Raw genomic sequence first — 21,454 nt, forward strand, 5'->3', positions numbered from 1 at the left:
AACATGTGGTTGCATTCAGCCTCCCCAAGACCCTGTCCACGTCCTCGGGAGCAACAGAGTCAAACTCCTCCCATACAACCGTCTCAAGACCTGGTCCCGTCTCCTCCCCCTGGGCCAACCAGTCGGAGTCCAAGCCTTCCCGGATCCGAGCGACTTTGTCATGCAGATACTGCGCAAAATCCTCGGCCCTCCCCTCCAGTATGTTAGCTACTATCGGAAACATGTACTGATAATGACTTATTTTTGGCCAGTGACAAAGCAAAGAAGGTGGCTTCATTCTGGCAGTTTAAAGTTTGATCTAGACATGGAAGAAGAAGCTTGTGGTTGGTGATTGCTTTTCTGAATGTTGACTCCTGGAAACTGCCTGGGCCTATCCCTGTAATTTTCTTGCCAAAGTTTTTCAGAAGTGGTTTGCCATTGCCTCCATCCTAGGGCTGAAAGTGACTGGCCCAAGGACTTTGTGGGAATAGAACTCATAGTCTCCCTGTTTCTAGCTTGAACCCTTAACCACCACACCAGGCTGGCTTTCTCTCTATAACTGTGGAACTAGCAGTTGTGAAACTAATTCAGAAATGTCTGTGGGAACTGAAGTATCCTTAAAGCCAGTATCTCCCAAAATATATTGAATGCATATGCACTTAGTTCATGGAAGCAGTGTCTTTTCATTGCCTGTTTTAAATTCCAAAAAGGTAACAGAATCATATATTTTCAGAGAAGGACCTGTCATTTAAGTAGGTCTTTTAAGTCAATTTGAGAGGGAAACTGAGTTGCCATAGAATTGAATATACAGTGCATTCAGAAAGTATTCAGATCCCCTTCAGTTTTGTCAGTTTTGTTATGCTGCAATCTGATTCTACAGTTGTTAAAAACCATTTTTTCTCATTAATCTACATTCCATATCCCCCATAATGACAAAATAAAAACAGAATTCTAGAAATGTTTGTAAATTTATTAAAAAGAAAAAACTGAAATATCACATTGGCTTAAGTATCAGACCCTTTGCAATGTGAAATTTAGTTCTGGTGCCTCCCATTTCTCTTGATTGTTGCTGACATGTTTCTACACCTTGATTGGAGTTGACCTGTGGTAAATTAAATTGATTGGACATGATTTGGAATGGCACACACCTCTCTATAGAAGGCCTCACAGACTTCCGGTATTGTGAGGTAGCGCCCAATCACAGGATTGTGGATCTCCGCACCCCCACGGCTAATTTTGCCCTGCCAGGGGATCCTAAATGGGTCTAAGTTGCCCCGGAGAGGCAGCAAAGGAAAAAAGGGTGCCCCGGAGATTCTGGAATGATGGCAGTCATTCTATTCGATTTGGGGGAAGCCTTCTAACCTGACAGGAGAAAGGCTGGCCACACTTCACTGACCAGCCCAAGCTACTTGCAGCCAAAGTCCAAAGGCACTAACCAGCACAACAGTGAACAGCGTGCTTGAAACTGGGTGAGGAATTTGAACTTCTCTCTCCTATTTTATACCTAATTTCCGGGAAAAGATCCCCAAGAAGGAAAAAGCCTCCCAAAGTGAGAAGGGAAGGGAATACACTCTCCTTACATAGACAGAAGCAGCAAATTAAACTCAGATGGGGAAAAAAATCACATTTTGGATAAATTTGAAAACTAAGAAAAACTGCTAAAACTTTATACCTGATATATATATATAAACAAAAATAACTTTGTTTAAAAAAAAGTTGGAAAATGAATGGTGACACCTAGTGGAGGATTGCAGGAAACTACAACTGTATTGACTCAGAATTTGGCAAGACACCTAGAAATAGCAAAAAACAGCTGGGAACAAAGCATTAAGTTATCTCTTACTGAGTGAAACTACATTTGTTTAGAAACTGCTGACCTTCTGGGATTATAAACATACTGAACTGCATGTTTAAACTTAAGAACTGTTTGCAGAGAGAGAAAGAAAAATCTTGGCCTTTGGCTAATCGTCTAAAGGAGAAATTACTAGAAAACTTTTAGATGGTTAAATACTTTGGATTGAATTCTGACTGGTTGTTAATTGCAAGACCCCTGAAAAGAAGAACTGTTATAAAATATTGTTTTCAGTGGTGCCTGGACAATTGGAAATGTATTGGACTATAAAACTATTATATAAAGATAAGAACTACGTCTGTTTGGAACTTAAGATGAGCTGGCTTGATAAAGCCAATTAAAAGACTATGACATCGATGAAAAAATACTTAAAGGGGAGAGATAAAATGGACATTATATACCTAACTAAAAGTGATAGAAAACTATACTCAACACCTTCTCCTAAAGACCCCACTTTGGAGTTTCAAAGATCTGCAGGAATAATGACTCAAGACAAAACAAATATATCCCAGGAGAAAATATACACAATGCTGCAACAAATTCAAATGATAATTGTTTCAAATCATGATGAGATTAGAAATCAGTTTGACAATATAAATGAACATATCTCTAACTTAAATCTACAACTGACAAAAATGACAACAAAGAATGAACAAATAAATCAGACAACAGAACATAAATTAAATGAAAGTGACTTAAATAGAAAAGCTACAAATGAAGAAAACTACAATTTAATACAAAAAAAATCTGCAAAACTTCACTGTAATAAAGAAGACAAAAAAGATGCTTTATCCTCCAGGATTTCAAAATAAATTTGAGGATAAAAAAGAAAAACTAATAAAATAGGTTAAAGAACTGTCAGAAGAATCATCACAAGGTGGGAGACAAAAAACTGATACTCTACTTGACTTGTTGTTGTTTTTTTGTCCCCAACAACACTCACAAAAATTTGTTAAGGGGACCTATAGTAAGAGAAATAAGATATATAAGTATAATATTTCTAGAATATATGAAATGTTAAAACATTGAGATGGTGTATTTAAATGAAAAGTTTGGATATTTAAAGGTAATGAATTTTGAGAAAAGTATGATTGATAAGAGTGGTCTGAATACTGAGGGGAAACTAAGCTTTAATAAAAAGTTTGAAAACAGGACATATAATGACTTAATAAGATGACGTTTTATAAATATAAAGGAAACATAAACTGATTAGAAAATATGTCATATGTTGATGTTATCATATGCATAAATACAAAAAAATGTTTATATTCAACTTGGTATGTACTGAAAATATTAAGAATTATATTTGTTTAATGTGGACAAAAGGAGATTATTATTGGAAGAAGAGAAAATCAAGAAATATATTACCAACTAACATATTGATTAATTGGAGAAATTAATTGTTATTGATTGTTTTGAGTACATGAACCCAGACAAGACACTATTCACAAAACATTAAAGATTGTTATTGTAAAAAATTAATAAAATATATATTTTTTTAAAAAAAAGAAGGCCTCACAGCTGACAATGCATGCTGTAGCAGAGCAAAAGCCATAGGTCAGAGGACCTGCCTGTGGATGGCTCTGGATTGAGCTGATGCAGGCAAAAGACTTCTCTCTCTGCCTGCAGAGCTCAGAGATAGGATTATTGCAAGGCACAGATCTGGGAAGGCTACAATAAAATTTCTGCTGCATTGACAGTTCCTAAGAGCACAGTGATCTCCATAATTCTCAAATGGAGGAAGTTTGGCACAACCAAGACTTTTGGTTGCTGGTTGCACTGTCAAACTGAGCAATTGGGGGAGAAGGGCCTTAATAAGAGAGGCGATTAAGAACCCAGTGATCACTCTGACTGAGCTCCAGAGATCCTGTGTGGAGATGGGACAGAGTTCAAGAAGGACAACCATCACTGCAGCCTTGCACCGATCTGGGTTTTATGGCAGAGTGGCTAGATGGAAGCCTCTCCTCAGTGCAAAACGCATGAAAGCCCACTTGCAGTTTGAAAAAAAGCACCTGAGGGACTCTCAGACTATGAGGAACAAGATTCTCTGGTTTGATGAATGCAAGATTAAACTGTTTGGCCTCATTTCTAAAGGTTATGTCATCATCTGCCTAATATCATCCCAACAGTGAAACATGGTGCTGGAATCATCATGCTGCGGGGGTGTTTGCAGTAACAGGGACTGGGAGATGGGTCAGGGTTGATGGAAAGCTGAATGGAGCAAAGTACAAGGATATCCTCAGTGAAAATCTATTCCACATCACTCAGGACCTCAGACTGTGCCAAAGGTTCACTTTCCAACATGACAACGATCCTAAGCACACAGCCAAGACAACACAGGAGTGGTTTAGGGACAACTCTGTGAATGTCCTAGAGTGGCCCAGCCAGAGTCCTGATTTGAACCCTACTGAACAGCTCTGGAGGGACCTGAAAATGGCTGTCCACCAATGGTTACCATCCAACCTGACTGAGCTTGAAAAGATTTGCAAGGAAGAATGCCAGAAAATCCCCCAATCCAGTTATGCAAAGTTTGTCGTGTCATACCCAAAAAGACTCAAGCTTGTAATTGCTGTCAAAGTTGCTTCAAAAAAGTCTAAATACTTATGCCAAGGTGGTATTTCAGTTTTTTTCTTTTTAAGAAATTTACAGACATTTCTAAAATTCTGTTTTCAGATTGTCATTATGGGGTACTGAGTGTAGTTTAATGGGAAAAAATGAATTTCAACAACTGTAGAATCAGGCTACAGCATAACAAAATTGACAAAAGTGAAGGGGAGTCTAAATAATTTCAATACACTGTATAGTTATCATATACTATAGTTATACACTGTAACTATTTCTATTGGGATGTTGTCTAGATATTTTGAGTGTTGATAATATTGCTGTACCTGTACACATGTGTGAGTGACCTTTGTAATGAGCATGGCCCATCTATTGAAGGAGACAAACTTGCATGTTTTAATCCATGGACTTGAGTTAAATTGCATTTATAAATAAATTACAGCAACTTATTTTGTGTACATTATCAAACAAATTGCTGCACAGGAACTATAGTCTGAAGAAAATACTTAGAGACCATTTTTTATAACAGCACTACTAATCCAAACATGTAAGCATTGACTTATGTCCAGTTATGATAGTTTTCTTTCCTTTTTTCTCAGCACCTGGAAAACTATTATATCTGATGACAATCAAAGGGAAACTGTAGTGTTAATCCTAATAACCTTGAGAAAATCTTCTATTAAATGATTTAAATGGAGGGGAAACCAAGAATTTCTTTTCTGTCAAAAGAACTACGTGGCAGGATTTTTATTAAAGTGAATTACTACAGCATTTTCATTAATAATACAATGGAATTGAGACAATTGTGTGAAGAGAATTTAAGGCAAGAAATTTCCCTTGATTCTCTCTTTGCCTGACTAATTTTCATTTTTGTTCAATAACATTTTTTATTATTCATGAAAACAAATGATCAAAAATCCTTCAGAATATTACATATAAACAAACTTATATAATTACTTTAAAATCAATTCTCTAGTGTTGTGAATTTTCAACTTTTTAGTTGTTCCCTATTTACCTCTTTTTATTGTTTCTTATTTCTGAATCTATTAAAACATAGGCAACTGTATTATACTGTATACTCTCATCTTGAATGTAATTGTATAACCTGGGTTCCAAATTTGGGGCAAAATCTATCTTGAAGGGAAGAAGAAAAAAGGGATCCCATTGAACTAACAAATATCTTACACTACATAAAAATCTAGTGTTACATTTTGGAGGAATTAAATTTTTGTTTAATTAGCATGATTGTTGCTATTAATTAAATGAATTAAATTGACCACATTTATACAAAGTATAATTTACTTTCAAGTAAATACGCTCTGAATCCATGGTGTATACAAGTACACAAATAAAAATTTTAGACTCTAATTCCTGACTAGTCTTGAGCAAATAGCTGCAGTTCATATATGCAGCAAGTACAGCAAAGTATATGTGTAGTCAGCACATGTGCTCAGATGGACATGGAACATATTGGGAAATGTGAAATGTAATTGGGAAATGTGAATGCCGAAGACCAATTCTGTTTTGAGATGTCAAATATTTGTTTGTTTATTTGGATTATATTGCTTTTGAATATATTTATACTCCATTTTCTCCTTCTACTCTTCCTTTCATATGCATCATCTTAAAACAATGCTTTTCCAATATTCTGTTTTCAGTATTTGTTTTCTAAAATTCAATACTCTTTCTAGGGATTCAGGTAAGTCTATTTTACAACCTACCTAGAGAGGACTTTGTGGAAAAAATTATAAGAAATTAGTCCCACAACTAAACTATGTTTAGCATTAGAGCATTTAATGCTACATAGCTGCAAAAGATGACTGCATCTTTTGTTGAATCAACTCTCTTTAGGCTGCATTAGCTATTTATTTTCAGGTAGAAACTTCAGTGTCAAGGTAATTTCCTACCCCCAATCCTATGACATCATCTGGTTTAAAAAAAATTCCTCCTGTCAAAGAGGAAGTTAATTAATGTAGTTCAAGTCTCCTGGCTCTTTTGATGCTTGACTGACCAGTTTCCATGGATTCCTACTATCACAAAATGTGCAACTGAGAGGCATAATTTGTTTTTCTTGTTTTTCTTGTGAAGGTAAATATAAACATTGTGTCAAAGGCAAATATGCCACATTCTAAATTATGATTTTTATCTGATGAGATAAGGTTATTAGGGCATATCAAAGCTCTAGTCTCACCATTTAAATGTTTAGAAATGAGCCATATTGAATTTCTGGTTGGCTAGCTCCCTATAAATGTTTTCAGGTTTTCTGCAAGAAGAAGAACAAGAGTAAAACACAGCAGAGTTTAGTATTATGGCTAAGTTATTTTAATATGATCTGTTTTAACAACATTCAGATAACAATCAGAAGATGAAACCATGTTTTGAATTTATTTCCATTAAAAAAAATTTATTCAGAAAAGACAAAATCCTTCATGTACATTTTGCCTCTTAATATTAGAAGCATCTATCTGAAAACAATTCTTTCTTTAGTAGAAATTATGAGAAAACTCTCATCCCCAGAGGTCTCTTAGCATAGATCTTAGTTGGAAATAAGCACGCAAAAGGTGCTTAGGGTGGCCACGTATAGAATTTGTATTCAGATTTTATGTTGAATGAATATAGAGATATAGCAAAGTTATGATCAATATTTTCATAATCCAAAAAGAGTCTTTTGTAAATAACCCTATCCTTTCCTGTTATTTGTGCTGCACTCACTGTGAGCACAATATTTAACTATGGCTAAGGGGTGCAGTGGCCTAGTATCTAAGACACTGGGCTTGTCAACCAGAAGGCTGGTAATTCGAGACCTATGTGACTGGGTGAGTTTCCATTCTTGCCCCAGTTCCTGCCAACTTAGCAGTTCAAAAGCAGGCAAATGCAAATGAATAAATAGGCACCACTTTGGTGAGAAGGTAACAGCATTCCGAGCACCTCAGAATATAGTCATGTCAGCCAGATGACTGCAGAGGTACAGTATCTTCAGACAATGCTGGCTCCCTCAGCTCAAATGCTTATATACAAATTCTCAAAATTTGAGGAACAAACAGAGTGAACTTGAATTATTAATACATGAAGGTAGATATGATATAGTTGGAATTACTGAAACTTTGTGGGATGAAAACCATGGCTGGAACATACTGATAGAAGGATACAAACTGTTCAAAAAAACCAGACCCCATAAAAGAAGAGGTGGAGTCGCACTATATGTAAAAGACCACTATATAGACTTCCGGTGGCGAGGCTTTGCCGATGGAGGCTTTTTTCTCAGCCTCCTGCCCGGGACTGCGTCAAAGCTGTCAAAACAGCGCGGATCAGCTGTTTTGCGGCTCGGAACTTTCTCCCCAGGCGAAGGGGAGAAAGTGAGTTTGGTTCGGATAGGGGTTGAGTTCCCTAGTCCCCCCAGGAATGATCCTGGGGGGATGAAGGTGTGAACTCCCCCGAAGTCCGGACCTCTTCTCCGCAGCTCGAAGTGTCTTCGCTCCTTGGAGTGAAGCTAGATGTCGCCGCCACTGCTGCTACTTTGTATCTGCTTGTGAGTAACTTTTGAACAGACGGAACCTGACAGGGGATTTTTACTTTAGTTAAACAGTGACTTTAACTCGAAGATTTTGTTGGGATTTTTGTTACTTGCTATAAGTGAAAGTGAAAAGAAAATGGCCGCGGAAGCGTTGCTTCTTTTTAACAAAAGGAAAACTTTCACTTTCTTTCCGGTTGTGGAATGATGCATTTTAAAGGACTTTAAAGAATTTTTCTTAAGTCAAGCTTTTTTAAGTTTATACTTGCTGTTGTGAGTCTTAAAAATAATTTGGCAGAATGGCTTCAAAACGTACTGGAGTTTCTGCATACGGATTTTGTCGATAAAGAAGAGGACAACACGTTCAAGTTGTTGTTTTTGGATCTAGAGGGGGTGGTAGTGGAGGAGGAAGGTAATGTGAATTTCTAGATGTTCTCCGAAATCGATTCAGGAGTAACGTCTGACACTTTGTTTGTCTTGAACTTTTGGATAAGAAAAATCAGGAACTTTGTGAAAACATATCACATATTTTTCAAGGACTAGCAGTTCATATTGATCGTATAGAGGGACGGGTGGATGAATTAGTGGAGAAAATGGAAGGAACAGAGGACAGACTTGAGAAAGTAGAAGAAGGCGTGGAAATTCTTCAAAATGACATGGTAATGTCACAATACAGAGAGATGGAATTTGCCCTGAGAATCAGGGGTCTTAAAGAGGACTTACAAGAGAAACTTAAGGAGAAAGTCGTTACAGCTTTGGCCCTGGTATTGAATTGCAACCCAGAGGTGATTTGTGGAGAAATAGAAAATTTTTTTAGAGTAAACTCCTGGGTTGCACGTCAGAGAAACATACCTAGAGATGTGGTTGTTTATTTTACCACAAGAGTACATCGTAATGAAATTATACAGCTCTTTTATCAGCAGAGATTTCAAATTGCTGCACAAGATATCATACTTTTAAAAGAAATACCTTCTAAGATTTTAAGAAGAAGAAAGGACTTTACTTTTTTGGCTCAGGAGTTAAAGAAGCGGCAGATGCCTTTTAGATGGGAAATTCCTTTGGGTATTGTGGTAAATTTTGCAGGGACCAGATACAGGTTAAATTCTGTTCAAAAAGCTAAAGATTTTTATCTGTTGGTCCTGAAAGCTGATTTGTCACCATCATCGACATCTAAAGCACAGGAAGATTTGATGGAGCAACTTGTTGTGGAATTGCCTGGGGCCATGTCTTTATCTGCAGGAGATCCTCAGAATCAGCAAAAGTTGGGAGTGAATTCAAAGGAGCAAAGGATGACCCGTGCTGCTTATAGGCGTAAAGAGAGAGAGCAACAACAGAAAGAAATTGTATCTATAACATATTCACCATCTTCAGAGCCAGTGGGAGGGGTGAGGCCAAAGAGATCTGCAACGACAGACTTGCAGGGAATGCTTAGCAAGCTTCATAAGCCAAAGGATGGATAAGTTGATGACGCTGGAAGTGAGACTTTATTATGGAAATGGAAGAAATTAGTTTAATATCTGAAATAATATAAAAAGGATTATATGTTTGTAAAGAACTTATAGTATTTTGAAAGATTTAAAATATTTGATAAACTTAAGATTGGGATTTTATTTTACTTTTTCAGCTGTGAAGAAGGATGTATTGACTTAAGATTTTTATTGAAAGTATTGACTTGAGAGTGAAGAAAGTGAAGGAAAAATTTAAGTGTAAAATGTAAGAAAAAATCTATATAAGATGGTTGATAGATAGTTAGATCTTTAAAAACTGTTTTGAGCTTAAATGTTGAAGGTGGATAGATTATATTTAGAGAAAGTATGGAGTGAATAAATATCATATAGTTTTTGAGTAGATATATTGTTTTTACTTATTGCCTTATTAGAGTTAAAGTAGGTATATATAGATTGTATTATGTTTGTTTAGTTAAATTGTAATTTAGATATGGAATGGGATGTGTTTTAATCCTGTATTTGGTTCCGGGAAGTCCAGGGGGGGAAGGGGATTAGGGGAATCATAAAAATTGATGTATTTACATGTTATAGGTAAACAATAATTGTATTGATAAGAGGAGAGGCTCGGCTGGTATCCCAAATTGCACTCGATGAGGTGGTTAGAAAGGAGATGGGATGTAGGTAGGTGGAAAGGAGGAAGGAGGAGAGGTTGTGGATCAGAGGGAGGAAGGATAGGAAAGTGGATGAGGGTGGAGGCAAGGCAGGGACTGCCGAGCGTTTCCGACAATGTGTTGACTTGGATTATTATTATTTTTTCTCTTTGTTTGTGTATGTAAATGCATCATATTGTTATTTGTTGTTTAATTATAAAAATCAATAAAAAATTTATTAAAAAAATAAAATAAAAAAAGACCACTATATTGTTACCAAAATGAACGAGATCAAAGATGAAAACCTCCTAGAATGCATATGGGTCAATATAAAAGAAAAAAAGAATGACCTTGCCATAGGTGTATACTACAGGCCACCCAACCAAGCAGAAAAAATAGATGTACTTTTTGCTAATCAACTAACAAATATATGTAGGAAACACAGTATAATAGTAATGGGGGACTTCAATTATCCTGACATCAAGTGGAAAACTAATTCTGCACCAAGTGAGAAATCGAATAGGTTCCTGACCATACTGCTGACAACTTTGTTGTCCAAAAGGTAGAGGAGGGAACTAGAGGGACAGGAACTTTGGGAGGGAGTGACCATGTCATTCTGGAATTCAATATAATGCAAACACAAGAAATAGAACATAATGATACCATAGATTTTAAAAGAGCTGATTTTAACAAATTCAGAGAGAGCTTGGGAAATATTTCCTGGATGAAAATCCTAAAGGGGAAAACAACTCAAGAAGCTTTGGAAACTTTGAAAAATATGATCATAAAAGCCCAGTCCAATTTTGGTCACCATGATGTAAAAAAGAAGTTGAGACTCTAGAAAGAGTGCAGAGAAGAGCAACAAAGATGATTAGGGGACTGGAGGCTAAAACATATGAAGAACAGTTACAGGAACTGTGCATGGCTAGTCTAGTGAAGAGAAGGACCAGGGGAGACATGATAGCAGTGTTGCAATATTTCAGGGGCTGTCCAAAGCACCTGAAAGCCAGACAAGGAAGAAAGGAAGGAAACTGATCAAGGAGACAGTCAACCTAGAAATAAGGAGAAATTTTCTGACAGTGAGAACAATCAACTAATGGAACAGATTGCCTTCAGAAGTTGTGTGAGCTTCATCACTGGAAGCTTTCAAGAAGAGACTGGACTGCCATCCATCAGAAATGGTGTAGGGTCTCCTGCTTGGAAAAGGGGGGTTGGACTAGATGACCTATAAGGTCCCTTCCAACTCTGTTATTCTATTCCTCCAAGCTTGGAAAAGGAGATGAGCACTGCCTCCTAGAGTCAGACACAACTGGACCAGGGAAACCTTTACCTTTATTAAAGACTCGATTTAGAATTGCCCTGCCCATATAATATTAGCATAGATGCTCCTTTATAGGCAACTAAATAGTGTTTGGTACTTGGATACCTTTCTTCTTGTTCACATTAAGAAAAAGAAAACAAAAAATATATTGGAGTAGTCTTGCAAGATTTATTTGTTAAAAACTTATCACATATTTTTTCCACAAGTGAACTCAAAAGCAGATAACAGTAGAAAATGTCATACGATGTATAAAACCACTGTCATTTTAATTATCTTCATCTGTGATTTGAGAATGGTTATATTATATAATCATTAACAAAATTATCCTATTTCAAACAATTTTAAAAATGGATATATTTAAGCAATTAAAAAAAACAGGAAAATGATATAAGATTATCTCACTCTTTACTCAAATCTTTACCAGCAAGAATCCTACTGTTACTATAATATAGTTAACATTTTCTATCTATGGGATCTTTTTATATTGTGATCCTAAGGCTCTAAAGTGACCCTGCTACAGTAATGGACTCCACAGAATCAATGCTGTCACTGCATGCTCTCCTTGGTCTCTTTTGCAGTAGAGATTCCTAAGCCTAAAATACTAGAAATGGTCAAGACTTTTGAAGTAAATTATAATTGACTCCCTTGAGTCCATCTGCAGCTGTGAATTGGCATTGTCGTTTCCAATATATCTGCAAAACTCTGGAATTATTGAACCAATTCTGGCACTACACCCAGGGTAACCCAAGTTTGGAACTCTCCTTAAGACAAAGTAGTGCTAGGTTCCAATCAGAAGCTGCCCCTTTAAGCCTTCCTACTCCAAAATTAGCATCAAACCAACATTAAACAATACTCCAATCAAGAAATTGCCAAAGAAGCCAACAGTAAACAGCCCAACCAAAGAATTTCTAAGGCCAGCCCCACCAACATTGACAAGGCAAGCTACTAGAATATAAACTGACAGCAAACTGCACACCTTACTAGCACTGATGATGTTACCTAGTTTGGGTAATGAAACATCTGCAAGAAAACAAGCAAGTTCGAAGAGCACCAAGGATCCCTCCTTTATACTTTGCAAGGAAGTGGTGGTATCTGGGAGGAAGTTCTTCACTTCTTGAAACAAGTAGACATTCTATAATGGTACAAAACATCTGCCTCTTTTCCAATTCTGTTCCAGCCTAGATCAGTATATTAGGTAAATTAAACCCACTCATGTAGAAAATTTACTCTTTGAGTATTATCAAAAGCATCTGTCATGAGGCCAATGTGCAGTTAGCTGAGCAAAGATTTAATGATGTACCTACATTTTTATATATTTAACCAATGTGGAGGCAAATAGCCACAATATCTATATGTGGAGAAAGTGCTTAAACTGACATTATAGGATCATGCATCTGAGTTTTAAATGATTATATTTCTGTTTCAAACTTACCCTTTTATTATATTATAAAATAAATGATGTCCACAATTCAGGTAAAATATTTGTAATACAATTTTTTCAATTTGTAATTGTAATTGAAAAATAGATTGTGAGTTTGTGTGCATCATACTGTTATGCATGTGCAATCATTGGTAGAAGAAAACATGCATGTCTGAAGCCGAGACTGAACCCAGTGGGCCTTCTTTGAATATTCCACCATGTAGCTCAGAGTAGCAATGGAAAGAGAATAGATTAAGTGGCCTTATTCTTAAAGTTCCGGTCCCAAATATCTCTCTGATCAACATTTCAAGAAGGCAGATGAAAGATGCATGTGATTGCTGAAAATCAGAAGATTTTACCGAACATCTGGGTTTATATAATTGGAGATATAGTTTGACTAATTTCAAATATCAGCATAACCGCTATAAAAATATATATAAATGTACCATTGTAATCTTGTAATGTTGATGTTGCTTTGCTTCATAGCAATGAGAATACTATAGTACAAATTTGTACATGTAATGAACTTTATAAAGGACACTTTTTTAAAAAAAAAATTGCCTGTTCTTTTCTACATACTACATTTTGAATTATCCTGTGCTTGTGAACAAGCAATTCAATAATGGCAGCTGGTTGGGTCCCAGGATGGGGATGCTACAAAGCAAAATAATATTGGTCTGCACTTGATCAATGCAATTCTGAAGCAATAGTAGGCCAGTAAAACGAAGGCATGATTTCTGTACAGGATTCCAGAGGAAGCGCTACCAAATTCGACAGGAATCTGCACCTCGATTCATTGTAGTATTTTCTGGACAGTTGAAAGCTTTCCGGAATTCCTCAAAATTACTCATAGCACCAATAACTCTAAAGTGGAGAAAGAAAAGGTAAATTTGCAAATTAGTTTAATACTGTGCCTCATATTCTCAATATATATACTTGTAGTGATTTCAGGCCACAATAAGCCTTCATTTTGATTTCCTGTAGAGAAACATATGCTAATTCAAGCTAGCCCTGCTACTGCATCATGCCATTTCAGCTAACATATAAAATCTTTTAAAAGGCTCACCACTTTAATGTACCCGGGTACATTAGGTGATGTTATTTGATAAGTTCTGGAGACAAGACGCCCAAGGACAAGACACAACCTTGTTGATGAAGATATACCATTAATTTGTATAATGTCATTCCACCTAGTCTCCTGCTTGTTCATTGCCTGCAGCAGCACATTAAACAGGAAGCTCAACAGCAGAGCCTGAAATTTTATCCTGATAGTTTTCTTTCCTGAACATAGTTGATATATTATCAATAATTCATGTACTTTACATTAGATTTAACTTTACTTTTAATTGTTGAAGCTGTTTTTTCATTAAAAGTGTCCATTTGATCCAGTATCATTCAAGCTTTTCAACATTATCTAAGCTCCCTATTTAAAAAAAAACAAAAAAAATGTGTCATAATTGCATTATTATTGTCCTTCACTGCCTAACTCATCCTATGGGGGGAAACTATGTTACTGGAAGATGTATTTTCTCATTCTGAAGGTTATCCATGCGAGGTGTTTTTAATCCTTCTCTTTCAGAAGAGAGGCATTTGGGCAACAAATCTTTTAAACACAGATAAAGCTAAAAGAGGATTCTTAGCACCTTTCTATGGATTACAATTACATTTCTAACGATATATGAAATAACTCCACAGTTAAGGATGAAGAAGAGAACTATGTGAGTCGGGATTTAGGTTTGATATAAACCTGTTGGATGTTGAATACACTTCTCCTTTAAATATTGGCAGGAAATTGCACTAAAGAAATTGCAACAGAAATTCCTGTTCTAGGAAAGGCTGATTATTTCAAAAAACAGTAATCTAAAATACTATTTCATTAATTATGATTGTATATAATAATGTGTTTTAATATATTTAAGCTTCCTACAGTCTCCAATTGGTACTCAAAACATTAAAAAATAAAATGCAGCATTAAAATACAGCAGAACAAATAAAAAGCAGTGTAAAAACATTCACCCCACAGAAATAATGGAACAGTTTGGGTAACGAAACTGTGTTGTTGGGCCACAATGCACAAGCTTTTGCCAGATCCAGGATACAGATAGGCAAGAATTGCCTTCAATTGTGCAAATGTTTGGGTGTGTGCATTTGCCAGAAAAAGAAAACAATCCTCTTACCCACATGTCTAGACCTGATTTAATGTGTTGACTTGTGGGGTCGGTTGGCCCATACTCATGATTATAATGCTACACTTAGATTCAGAATACTAGAATAAATGTTAATAAATTAAAATCCACACAGCTAAATGTTACAGAGAAGAGAAACTACTACCTGGAAAGAAGAAAATCATATCTCCCACCCCAATTTTATCTCCCTTCTACTAATCAGCTTATTGAGGCTGGAAAAACAAATCTCTGGAAATGATGTACTCTAGAATATCATGATGGAAAATAAAGCGAAGGGAGAGAAGTACATAATATATGAGTTCTTGCAGAACAACAGAGTGGTTAAAAGAAATTGTCACATTTCTTAAGAGAACAGCTGCTTATATAAGTTCTATTATACCTGCCTGATTTACTGCATTATGGCAATTGCAAAAAAAAAAAAGGAAGCAAGTGAAAATACCTGAACTGAGGGGGACTGTGAACTCCAGTGTAGATTTGTTCTCTTGCAGCTTCTAGTTTAAATGAATTGCACCTCACCTAAGATAAGTAGTTAGATAATTAGATAAAAGAAGTAGTTAAATATTTCTGAACCTCTTTCATGATCCAGCTTGTAACCAATGACAGAAATAGTTGTCTGTAGCCTATGTGAATTAGAGACAAGTTATGCACAAAGCCATCCAACATTGTGCTGTAAAAGGGAATTTGGACTGCCCTTGAAATTTCTTTCTCTTCAGCAACTAGAAAGCCGAAAAGGAATGAACCATCAGGTCGGAAGCAGCAGTGAAATGTACTTTACATCTTTTTGGTATGGTATTGTGGAAAAAAGAATCTGAAGAGAGGCCTTGTAATTTGTTTCTTTTTGAAGGGAAGGGAAGGAGCCAGCCAGTGGTAATAATCTACAATTTATGAAAATGACATTCTTTTGGTAATCAAGTAGACTTGTCTGCTCAACATACCGTGAACAGCTAAATATGTGTATCCATTCTGAAATGTTATGTACTACTCACATGAGCATAACTCAGAAAGAAGAGCTGGTTATGAGTGAAGTCAATGCCTGGTAGTAGAGCCTCTTCCTCTCCTTGTCTCTTTTCTTTGACCCATTTCCTATAGGCCTGATGAGAGACATAATGAACACATTGAAGGCAGTGCAGGTTTCACCAGCCCTTTTTCCTGCAATATCATATTGGGGCGGGTGGGGCGGACCATGTATTGGTCTGCACTTAGAAACAAAAGAGCTGCCTACCCCAAAAGCCTCTCGCAACCCTCCGTTATCTGCAATGTTTTCTGCCAAAGTCCTTTTTCCTTTTATCTAGGAGTAAGAATATTGTAAATTAACATGGTTTCTCAACCCACATCAAATTTTTCCATATAACTGGGGAAAAATACAAGGGTATGACAAATACTTTCAGATTTATTCTCAGATTATTACTGGGGGATGGTATTATATATACCTGGATATAGTTGTCACAGGATGGGTAGCAGGCATCTTAATCAATACAGTACATCATCTGTTCATGTAATGTAATCTAATGTCATATCAATGCATAACGGCAGGCAAAGTACTAGTAGTCCTTATTTAACAGTCACAATTGGGACCAGCAACTTGCTAAGTAGTAGTTGATAAGTGAGACATCATGTGACTGCAACTTGCAATTCCACTGTCAGCTTCTTTATAGAACTCTACTTGTCAGAAGCCAGCTGTGGAGCAGGCAAATGGCAATAATTCAGCCAGGGGAATGTGGTGGCCATCCTAGGTGTAAGGAACAGTTGTAAAGTTACTTTTTTAGAATTGTTGTAACTTTGAACACTTGCTAAACAGGGCAGTCTTTAAACAAGGACTATCTGTAGGCAAAGCTGGAAAAAATGTTTTTATATATTCATGAAGTCGCCTGCAGCATTACAGCTGTTGAAAAAGTGAAGAAATAAGCTGCCTTTTAAACCATTTTGGCTACTATGCAGTATTAGTGCTTAAGTTTTCCAAGGAATCCAGTCAGTGGATCCTATTGCTTCAAATTCCTTTTTTTCCTTCTACTGGATGGATGGATGGAATGGATGGACGAGATAGAGCAGGGCTTTTCAACTGGTGGTACTTTAGCACCTGGCAAGTGGTACGCGACCCCCTAGCCAAGTGTAGCGGGGGAAGGAATGAGCCAAAGCAGCAATGCACAGGCCTGGAGGAGATCAGCTGGAGCTGCAGGGCTCTGCAGAAGTGCCAGAATCTGTGCATGTGACGGCATGCTGGTTGGAGCTCCCGACGCACCCAGAAGAGAAAAGGAGGAGGAGGAGGGCGGAGAGAGAAGAAACTATAAAAGGGGCAGGTTTTGGCGGGAGAGGGAGAAAAAAAAACACAGAGAGAAAGAGAGAGAATAGAAGAGGCTTTTGTTAGCAAAGCGGTGAGGAGAGAGTGAGCGAGAGGGGCCTTTACAAGTGACAGAGGAGTGAGCAAGCAAGCGAGCAAGCGGACTTTGGAAACAGCAGCAGTGAGTGAGCGAGCAAGTGAGCAAGCGGCCTTTGGAAGCAATGGCAACATGTGAGGAACGTGTGAGTGAAAGAGAGAGAGAGTAGGAGGCTTTTGGAAGCAAAGGCAACATGTGAGCAACATGTGAGTGAGAGAGTGAGAGAGCAGGAGGCTTTGCGAGCAACGTGTGAGTGAGTGAAAGAGGGAGCGAGAGGCTTTGCAAGCAACATGTGAGTGAGCGAGCGAGCGGGAGGCTTTGCGAGCAACATGAGAGTGAGCGAAAGAGTGAGCAGGAGGCTTTGTGAGCAATGCGTGAATGAGCGAAAGAGTGAGCAGGAGGCTTTGTGAGCAAAGGGTGAGAGGGGGGGCTTTTGTGAGTGAAGAGTGAGAAAAAAGGGGAAAGTGAGGGGGAGAAGGGAAAAAGAAAAGGCATTGACTTCTGACTTCCACTGTTGCAGTAGGAAGGAAGCATTAACATTGAACCTCAACTTTTTACTTTTCCATAATATTATAAACTAGCCATTTCTATAACAACAAATGAACCTAACCAGTAAAGCCAAATCCCCCCCCCTTTTTTTTAGTCATCAAGTTTTTGACACCTTGCTAAGCACTGGTGATACTCAAATATTGTCATGTACTAAAAGAGGTACAATCTGTGAAAAGATTGAAAAGCCCTGAGATAGAAATTAGATATAGACAGATAGACAGTCAGTCAGACAGACAGAGAGAGAGAGAGAGAGAGAATCAAAAGCTATAAAGGAATACAGCTTTAACATTACCTATTTGCATTGTTATTTACAGCTATATAATTGTATAGGTGTGTAATGAATAATTAAGCAAGCATCAGTGGTTTCCCATCACTTCATCTCTTCCTTCCCTCTCTGCCTTGAAATTAAAGGAAAAAGCGAGCATTGAAAAATAAGTGTCTTTAAAACCTTTGCCACCAGCCACAGTAGCCAGCTGTAATTAATATATCTAGCTAAAAAGAAAAAAATATGCTACAAGCTATACAAAAAAGGCAAACATCAAAATGCCATGATGATATATTACTGCTGATTGTTCCAGATTTAGTTTGATTGGTCCAAATCAGTTTAAGCCAAACATCCTAAACTTACATTCAACCCTGCTTTCTTCCAGTAATAGCTGTTGTACTGATTGACCATGCATTTTGTTTTCTCTTTGAATTTTTCTTCTGACTGCAAGGACCACCAAGGATTCAAATTTCCATTCTTGTCATATTTGCGACCTGCATTTCCATTTTCAAGGGAAAAAATGCAAAGCATAGTATAAATAAAATACAGATTTCGTAAAACTTAACCCAGAAACATTTCCTTTAAAAGAATCACTTCACTGTTTATGTTAACCTTAAAATATACATAAATAGAAACAAGAATTTAATGCATGATTAGCTATTTTCACTTAAAAGACCAGAAACACTACATCTCCATATTGCTTTGGAATGTATGTGAGGTTTGCATTTAGAGTTCATCATTTTTATTCCTACAGAAGTTAGGAGAGGTCTCCAAAATTAGTCTTCCTTTTTAACCAGATTTTAAGAATCTAAATAACTCACCATTGTTATCAAATCCATGAGTAAATTCATGCCCAACAATAACTCCAATAGCACCATAGCTTAATGACCTGAAAAAGAAAAGAATTTTGAGATCCAGTAGAATTTCCATTCAGTTTTATGTAAACTGGAAGAAAGTATATTTAAAGATATCATTGAAGAAAACCACTATTATTTGAAAAACATTAGCAGAAATTTAAAAAATTCTTAGTTTGTAAAAAGCAAATGGAAGTGAGCTAATATACACAAAAAGTACATTTAACTTCTTTGACTACATTAAATATAGTGCCACCTCAAATATAATTCTCTATGAAAAACTTAATGGCATATGATGAATGCAGTTTTAATTAGCAGTCACATTGGATGTTTTTATATTAATGGACAAATCATAGTTCAGTGTTACATTTCTATCAACCATTTTCAAGGCTGCTCACAATTAACCTTTTGGAATCAATTACTAGCCCTACAGTACCAAGTAGATAAACTTTGTATTTGTCACAGCAGAGTGAAGAGCTTCTCTTAACAACTGTAATTTCCAAACATGCAAAAAAAAGTTCAAGCTAATTAAATTGTCAAAAGAATACTGAATATCTTTTTTCATATAAGCCAAATATGGCTCATAGGTTGTCTTAAATCACATTTGATGGAGAGAGGTCCAAAGTATAAATAGTCAAATGTATTAGAATGGAGTATGCTTGCAGTAATACCAAATTGCTGGTGCTTATTATTTATGCCTTTATTGGGAGATTTATTTGTAATGATGTAAGAGTAAAATTATTTAATGTCATAAGAATATAAAAGCTTTTTTGTAATCTTACAGTTTAAAAGAGTGGTGGAATTCAGCTGGTTCACGTCATTTCGGCAGAACGGTAGCTAATTTTTTGTTGCCCAGGCCCAGAATGGACTTCTGGAAGCCGCATCCACACAGAGAACCAGTTGTTCACATATTTGAATCCCACCACTGGTTTAAAACCACAAAATGGAAGAAGAAGGAAGGGAAAGGGAAGATGTGCAAGTTTAGTTAAATATCAGACTAAAGAGATAAGTTTCTAAAATATACTAGTGAAAGGAAACCCATGGTTCTCATGTTCTTAAGAACTGAAATAGCAGGAAGGAATAAAGGAATATGGAAGTAGTCCTGGAATGAAAGCATAACTTTTAGTTTTTGAAGGGTCAACTTTTCAATGAGGAAAGTGAAACTTGACTGACTACTTCCAAAAGGCACAGTTTTCATCCTACTTTATTCTCAGAAATCACTTGAAAGCTAACGTTTGATGGTTTTCACCTGAGCTGAATTCAAAATGGTGAAGACAGACAGGAAATCACATTGCAATCAATTATTCCTGTATCCAACCAGTAACAGAGTTTTAAAAATGGGTGTCAAAGAATATTCTGCCCCTGAACTATCAGATCTGGAGTAACAAAAATCCCGTTGCTCCTTCAATGTGTACACAAACATACATTCAATTATATTGTCATATATGTTGTATAAAGGAAAGGAAAGGAAAGGAGGAAGGAAGGAAGGAAGGAAGGAAGGAAGGAAGGAAGGAAGGAAGGAAGGAAGGAAGGAAGGAAGGAAGGAAACATTATGTTGGGAAATAGGCCATTTTTTCTGTTTATATTAAAACACTTCTGTTGAAGTGTACCCAAAAGATAATATGATGGCATTTTTACAGCCAGACACTTTTCACAATAACTTTAATAATGGCTGAATGTTGCAGTATGAGTCATTATAAACCCATGCCAGGGAAAGATGGCTCCCTGAGGCCAGAAGCTAGGAGTTGAGTAATATAAAATATAGGTACAAGTTACATATATAATCCAGGAAATTCAGTTTTACTATTTTTTTAAGAGAGATTGTAAAGTTGATGTTGGGAAAGTTTTGGAAATGGAATTGAATTTTTGGAATTTGCATTAGATTATGCTGCTATTTCATTTTCTGTTGTTTCATATTTTATTTCTTGATGACATTGAGCAGCTAAAACAATTTTCTTTAAAAGTGCAAAGCTAAAGTCTGCATAAAATGCAGTTTGTCCCCTCTGCTAGTGAGTGAAACATGAGGAAGTCACTATTGGGTGAACAAGTACAGAGGATGCACACTAAACATAAACCAAGAAACAAGTGCATTGCATTTCCCAAGCTCTTAGAAAATCTCACTCCTTTTAAAAATAATTATTAATGAAATAAACAAAATATAGCAGTAATTGTATGTTTGTGTGTGCATGTATTAAAACGTCCAAAAATATAAATCCATATAATATTACAAACAAATAGATGTTTTTAAAATATGATTAAATCTAGGTTATAATGAAATCAATTTATTACAGACATAAGGCCAGATTCAGTAAAATGTACAATAGTCAAACTGTTGTATACTTCTATATATATAACAGAAGAGCAAAGTAATATGAAATGTGTGTATGTAGGTATAGATTGATTGCTAGATTGATGAGAGAGAGAGAGAGAGAGAGAGAGAGAGAGAGAGAGAGAGAGAGAGAGAGAGAGAGAGAGAGAGAGA

The 21,454-nt window shown here is 36.5% G+C and overlaps 1 protein-coding gene across 1 annotated transcript in view; it reads right to left on the minus strand.

Moving 5' to 3' along the window:
* Positions 1-13,292: 13,292 nt before the first annotated feature.
* Positions 13,293-21,454, minus strand: part of PHEX (phosphate regulating endopeptidase homolog X-linked) — a 91,114-nt gene continuing 82,952 nt past the window's right edge. The window contains exons 17-22 of the mRNA XM_015814420.1: positions 18,940-19,007; positions 18,482-18,612; positions 16,152-16,217; positions 15,916-16,020; positions 15,369-15,445; positions 13,293-13,607 (exon numbers count right to left, since the gene is read on the minus strand). Coding sequence (XP_015669906.1) covers positions 13,505-13,607; positions 15,369-15,445; positions 15,916-16,020; positions 16,152-16,217; positions 18,482-18,612; positions 18,940-19,007 — 550 coding nt within the window. The 3' untranslated portion in view covers positions 13,293-13,504. The remainder of the gene's footprint in view (positions 13,608-15,368; positions 15,446-15,915; positions 16,021-16,151; positions 16,218-18,481; positions 18,613-18,939; positions 19,008-21,454) is intronic.

This window comes from Protobothrops mucrosquamatus, unplaced genomic scaffold (assembly GCF_001527695.2).
Source record: "Protobothrops mucrosquamatus isolate PMUCROS unplaced genomic scaffold, P.Mucros_1.0 scaffold250, whole genome shotgun sequence".
NCBI classification, from domain to species: Eukaryota; Metazoa; Chordata; class Lepidosauria; order Squamata; family Viperidae; genus Protobothrops; species Protobothrops mucrosquamatus.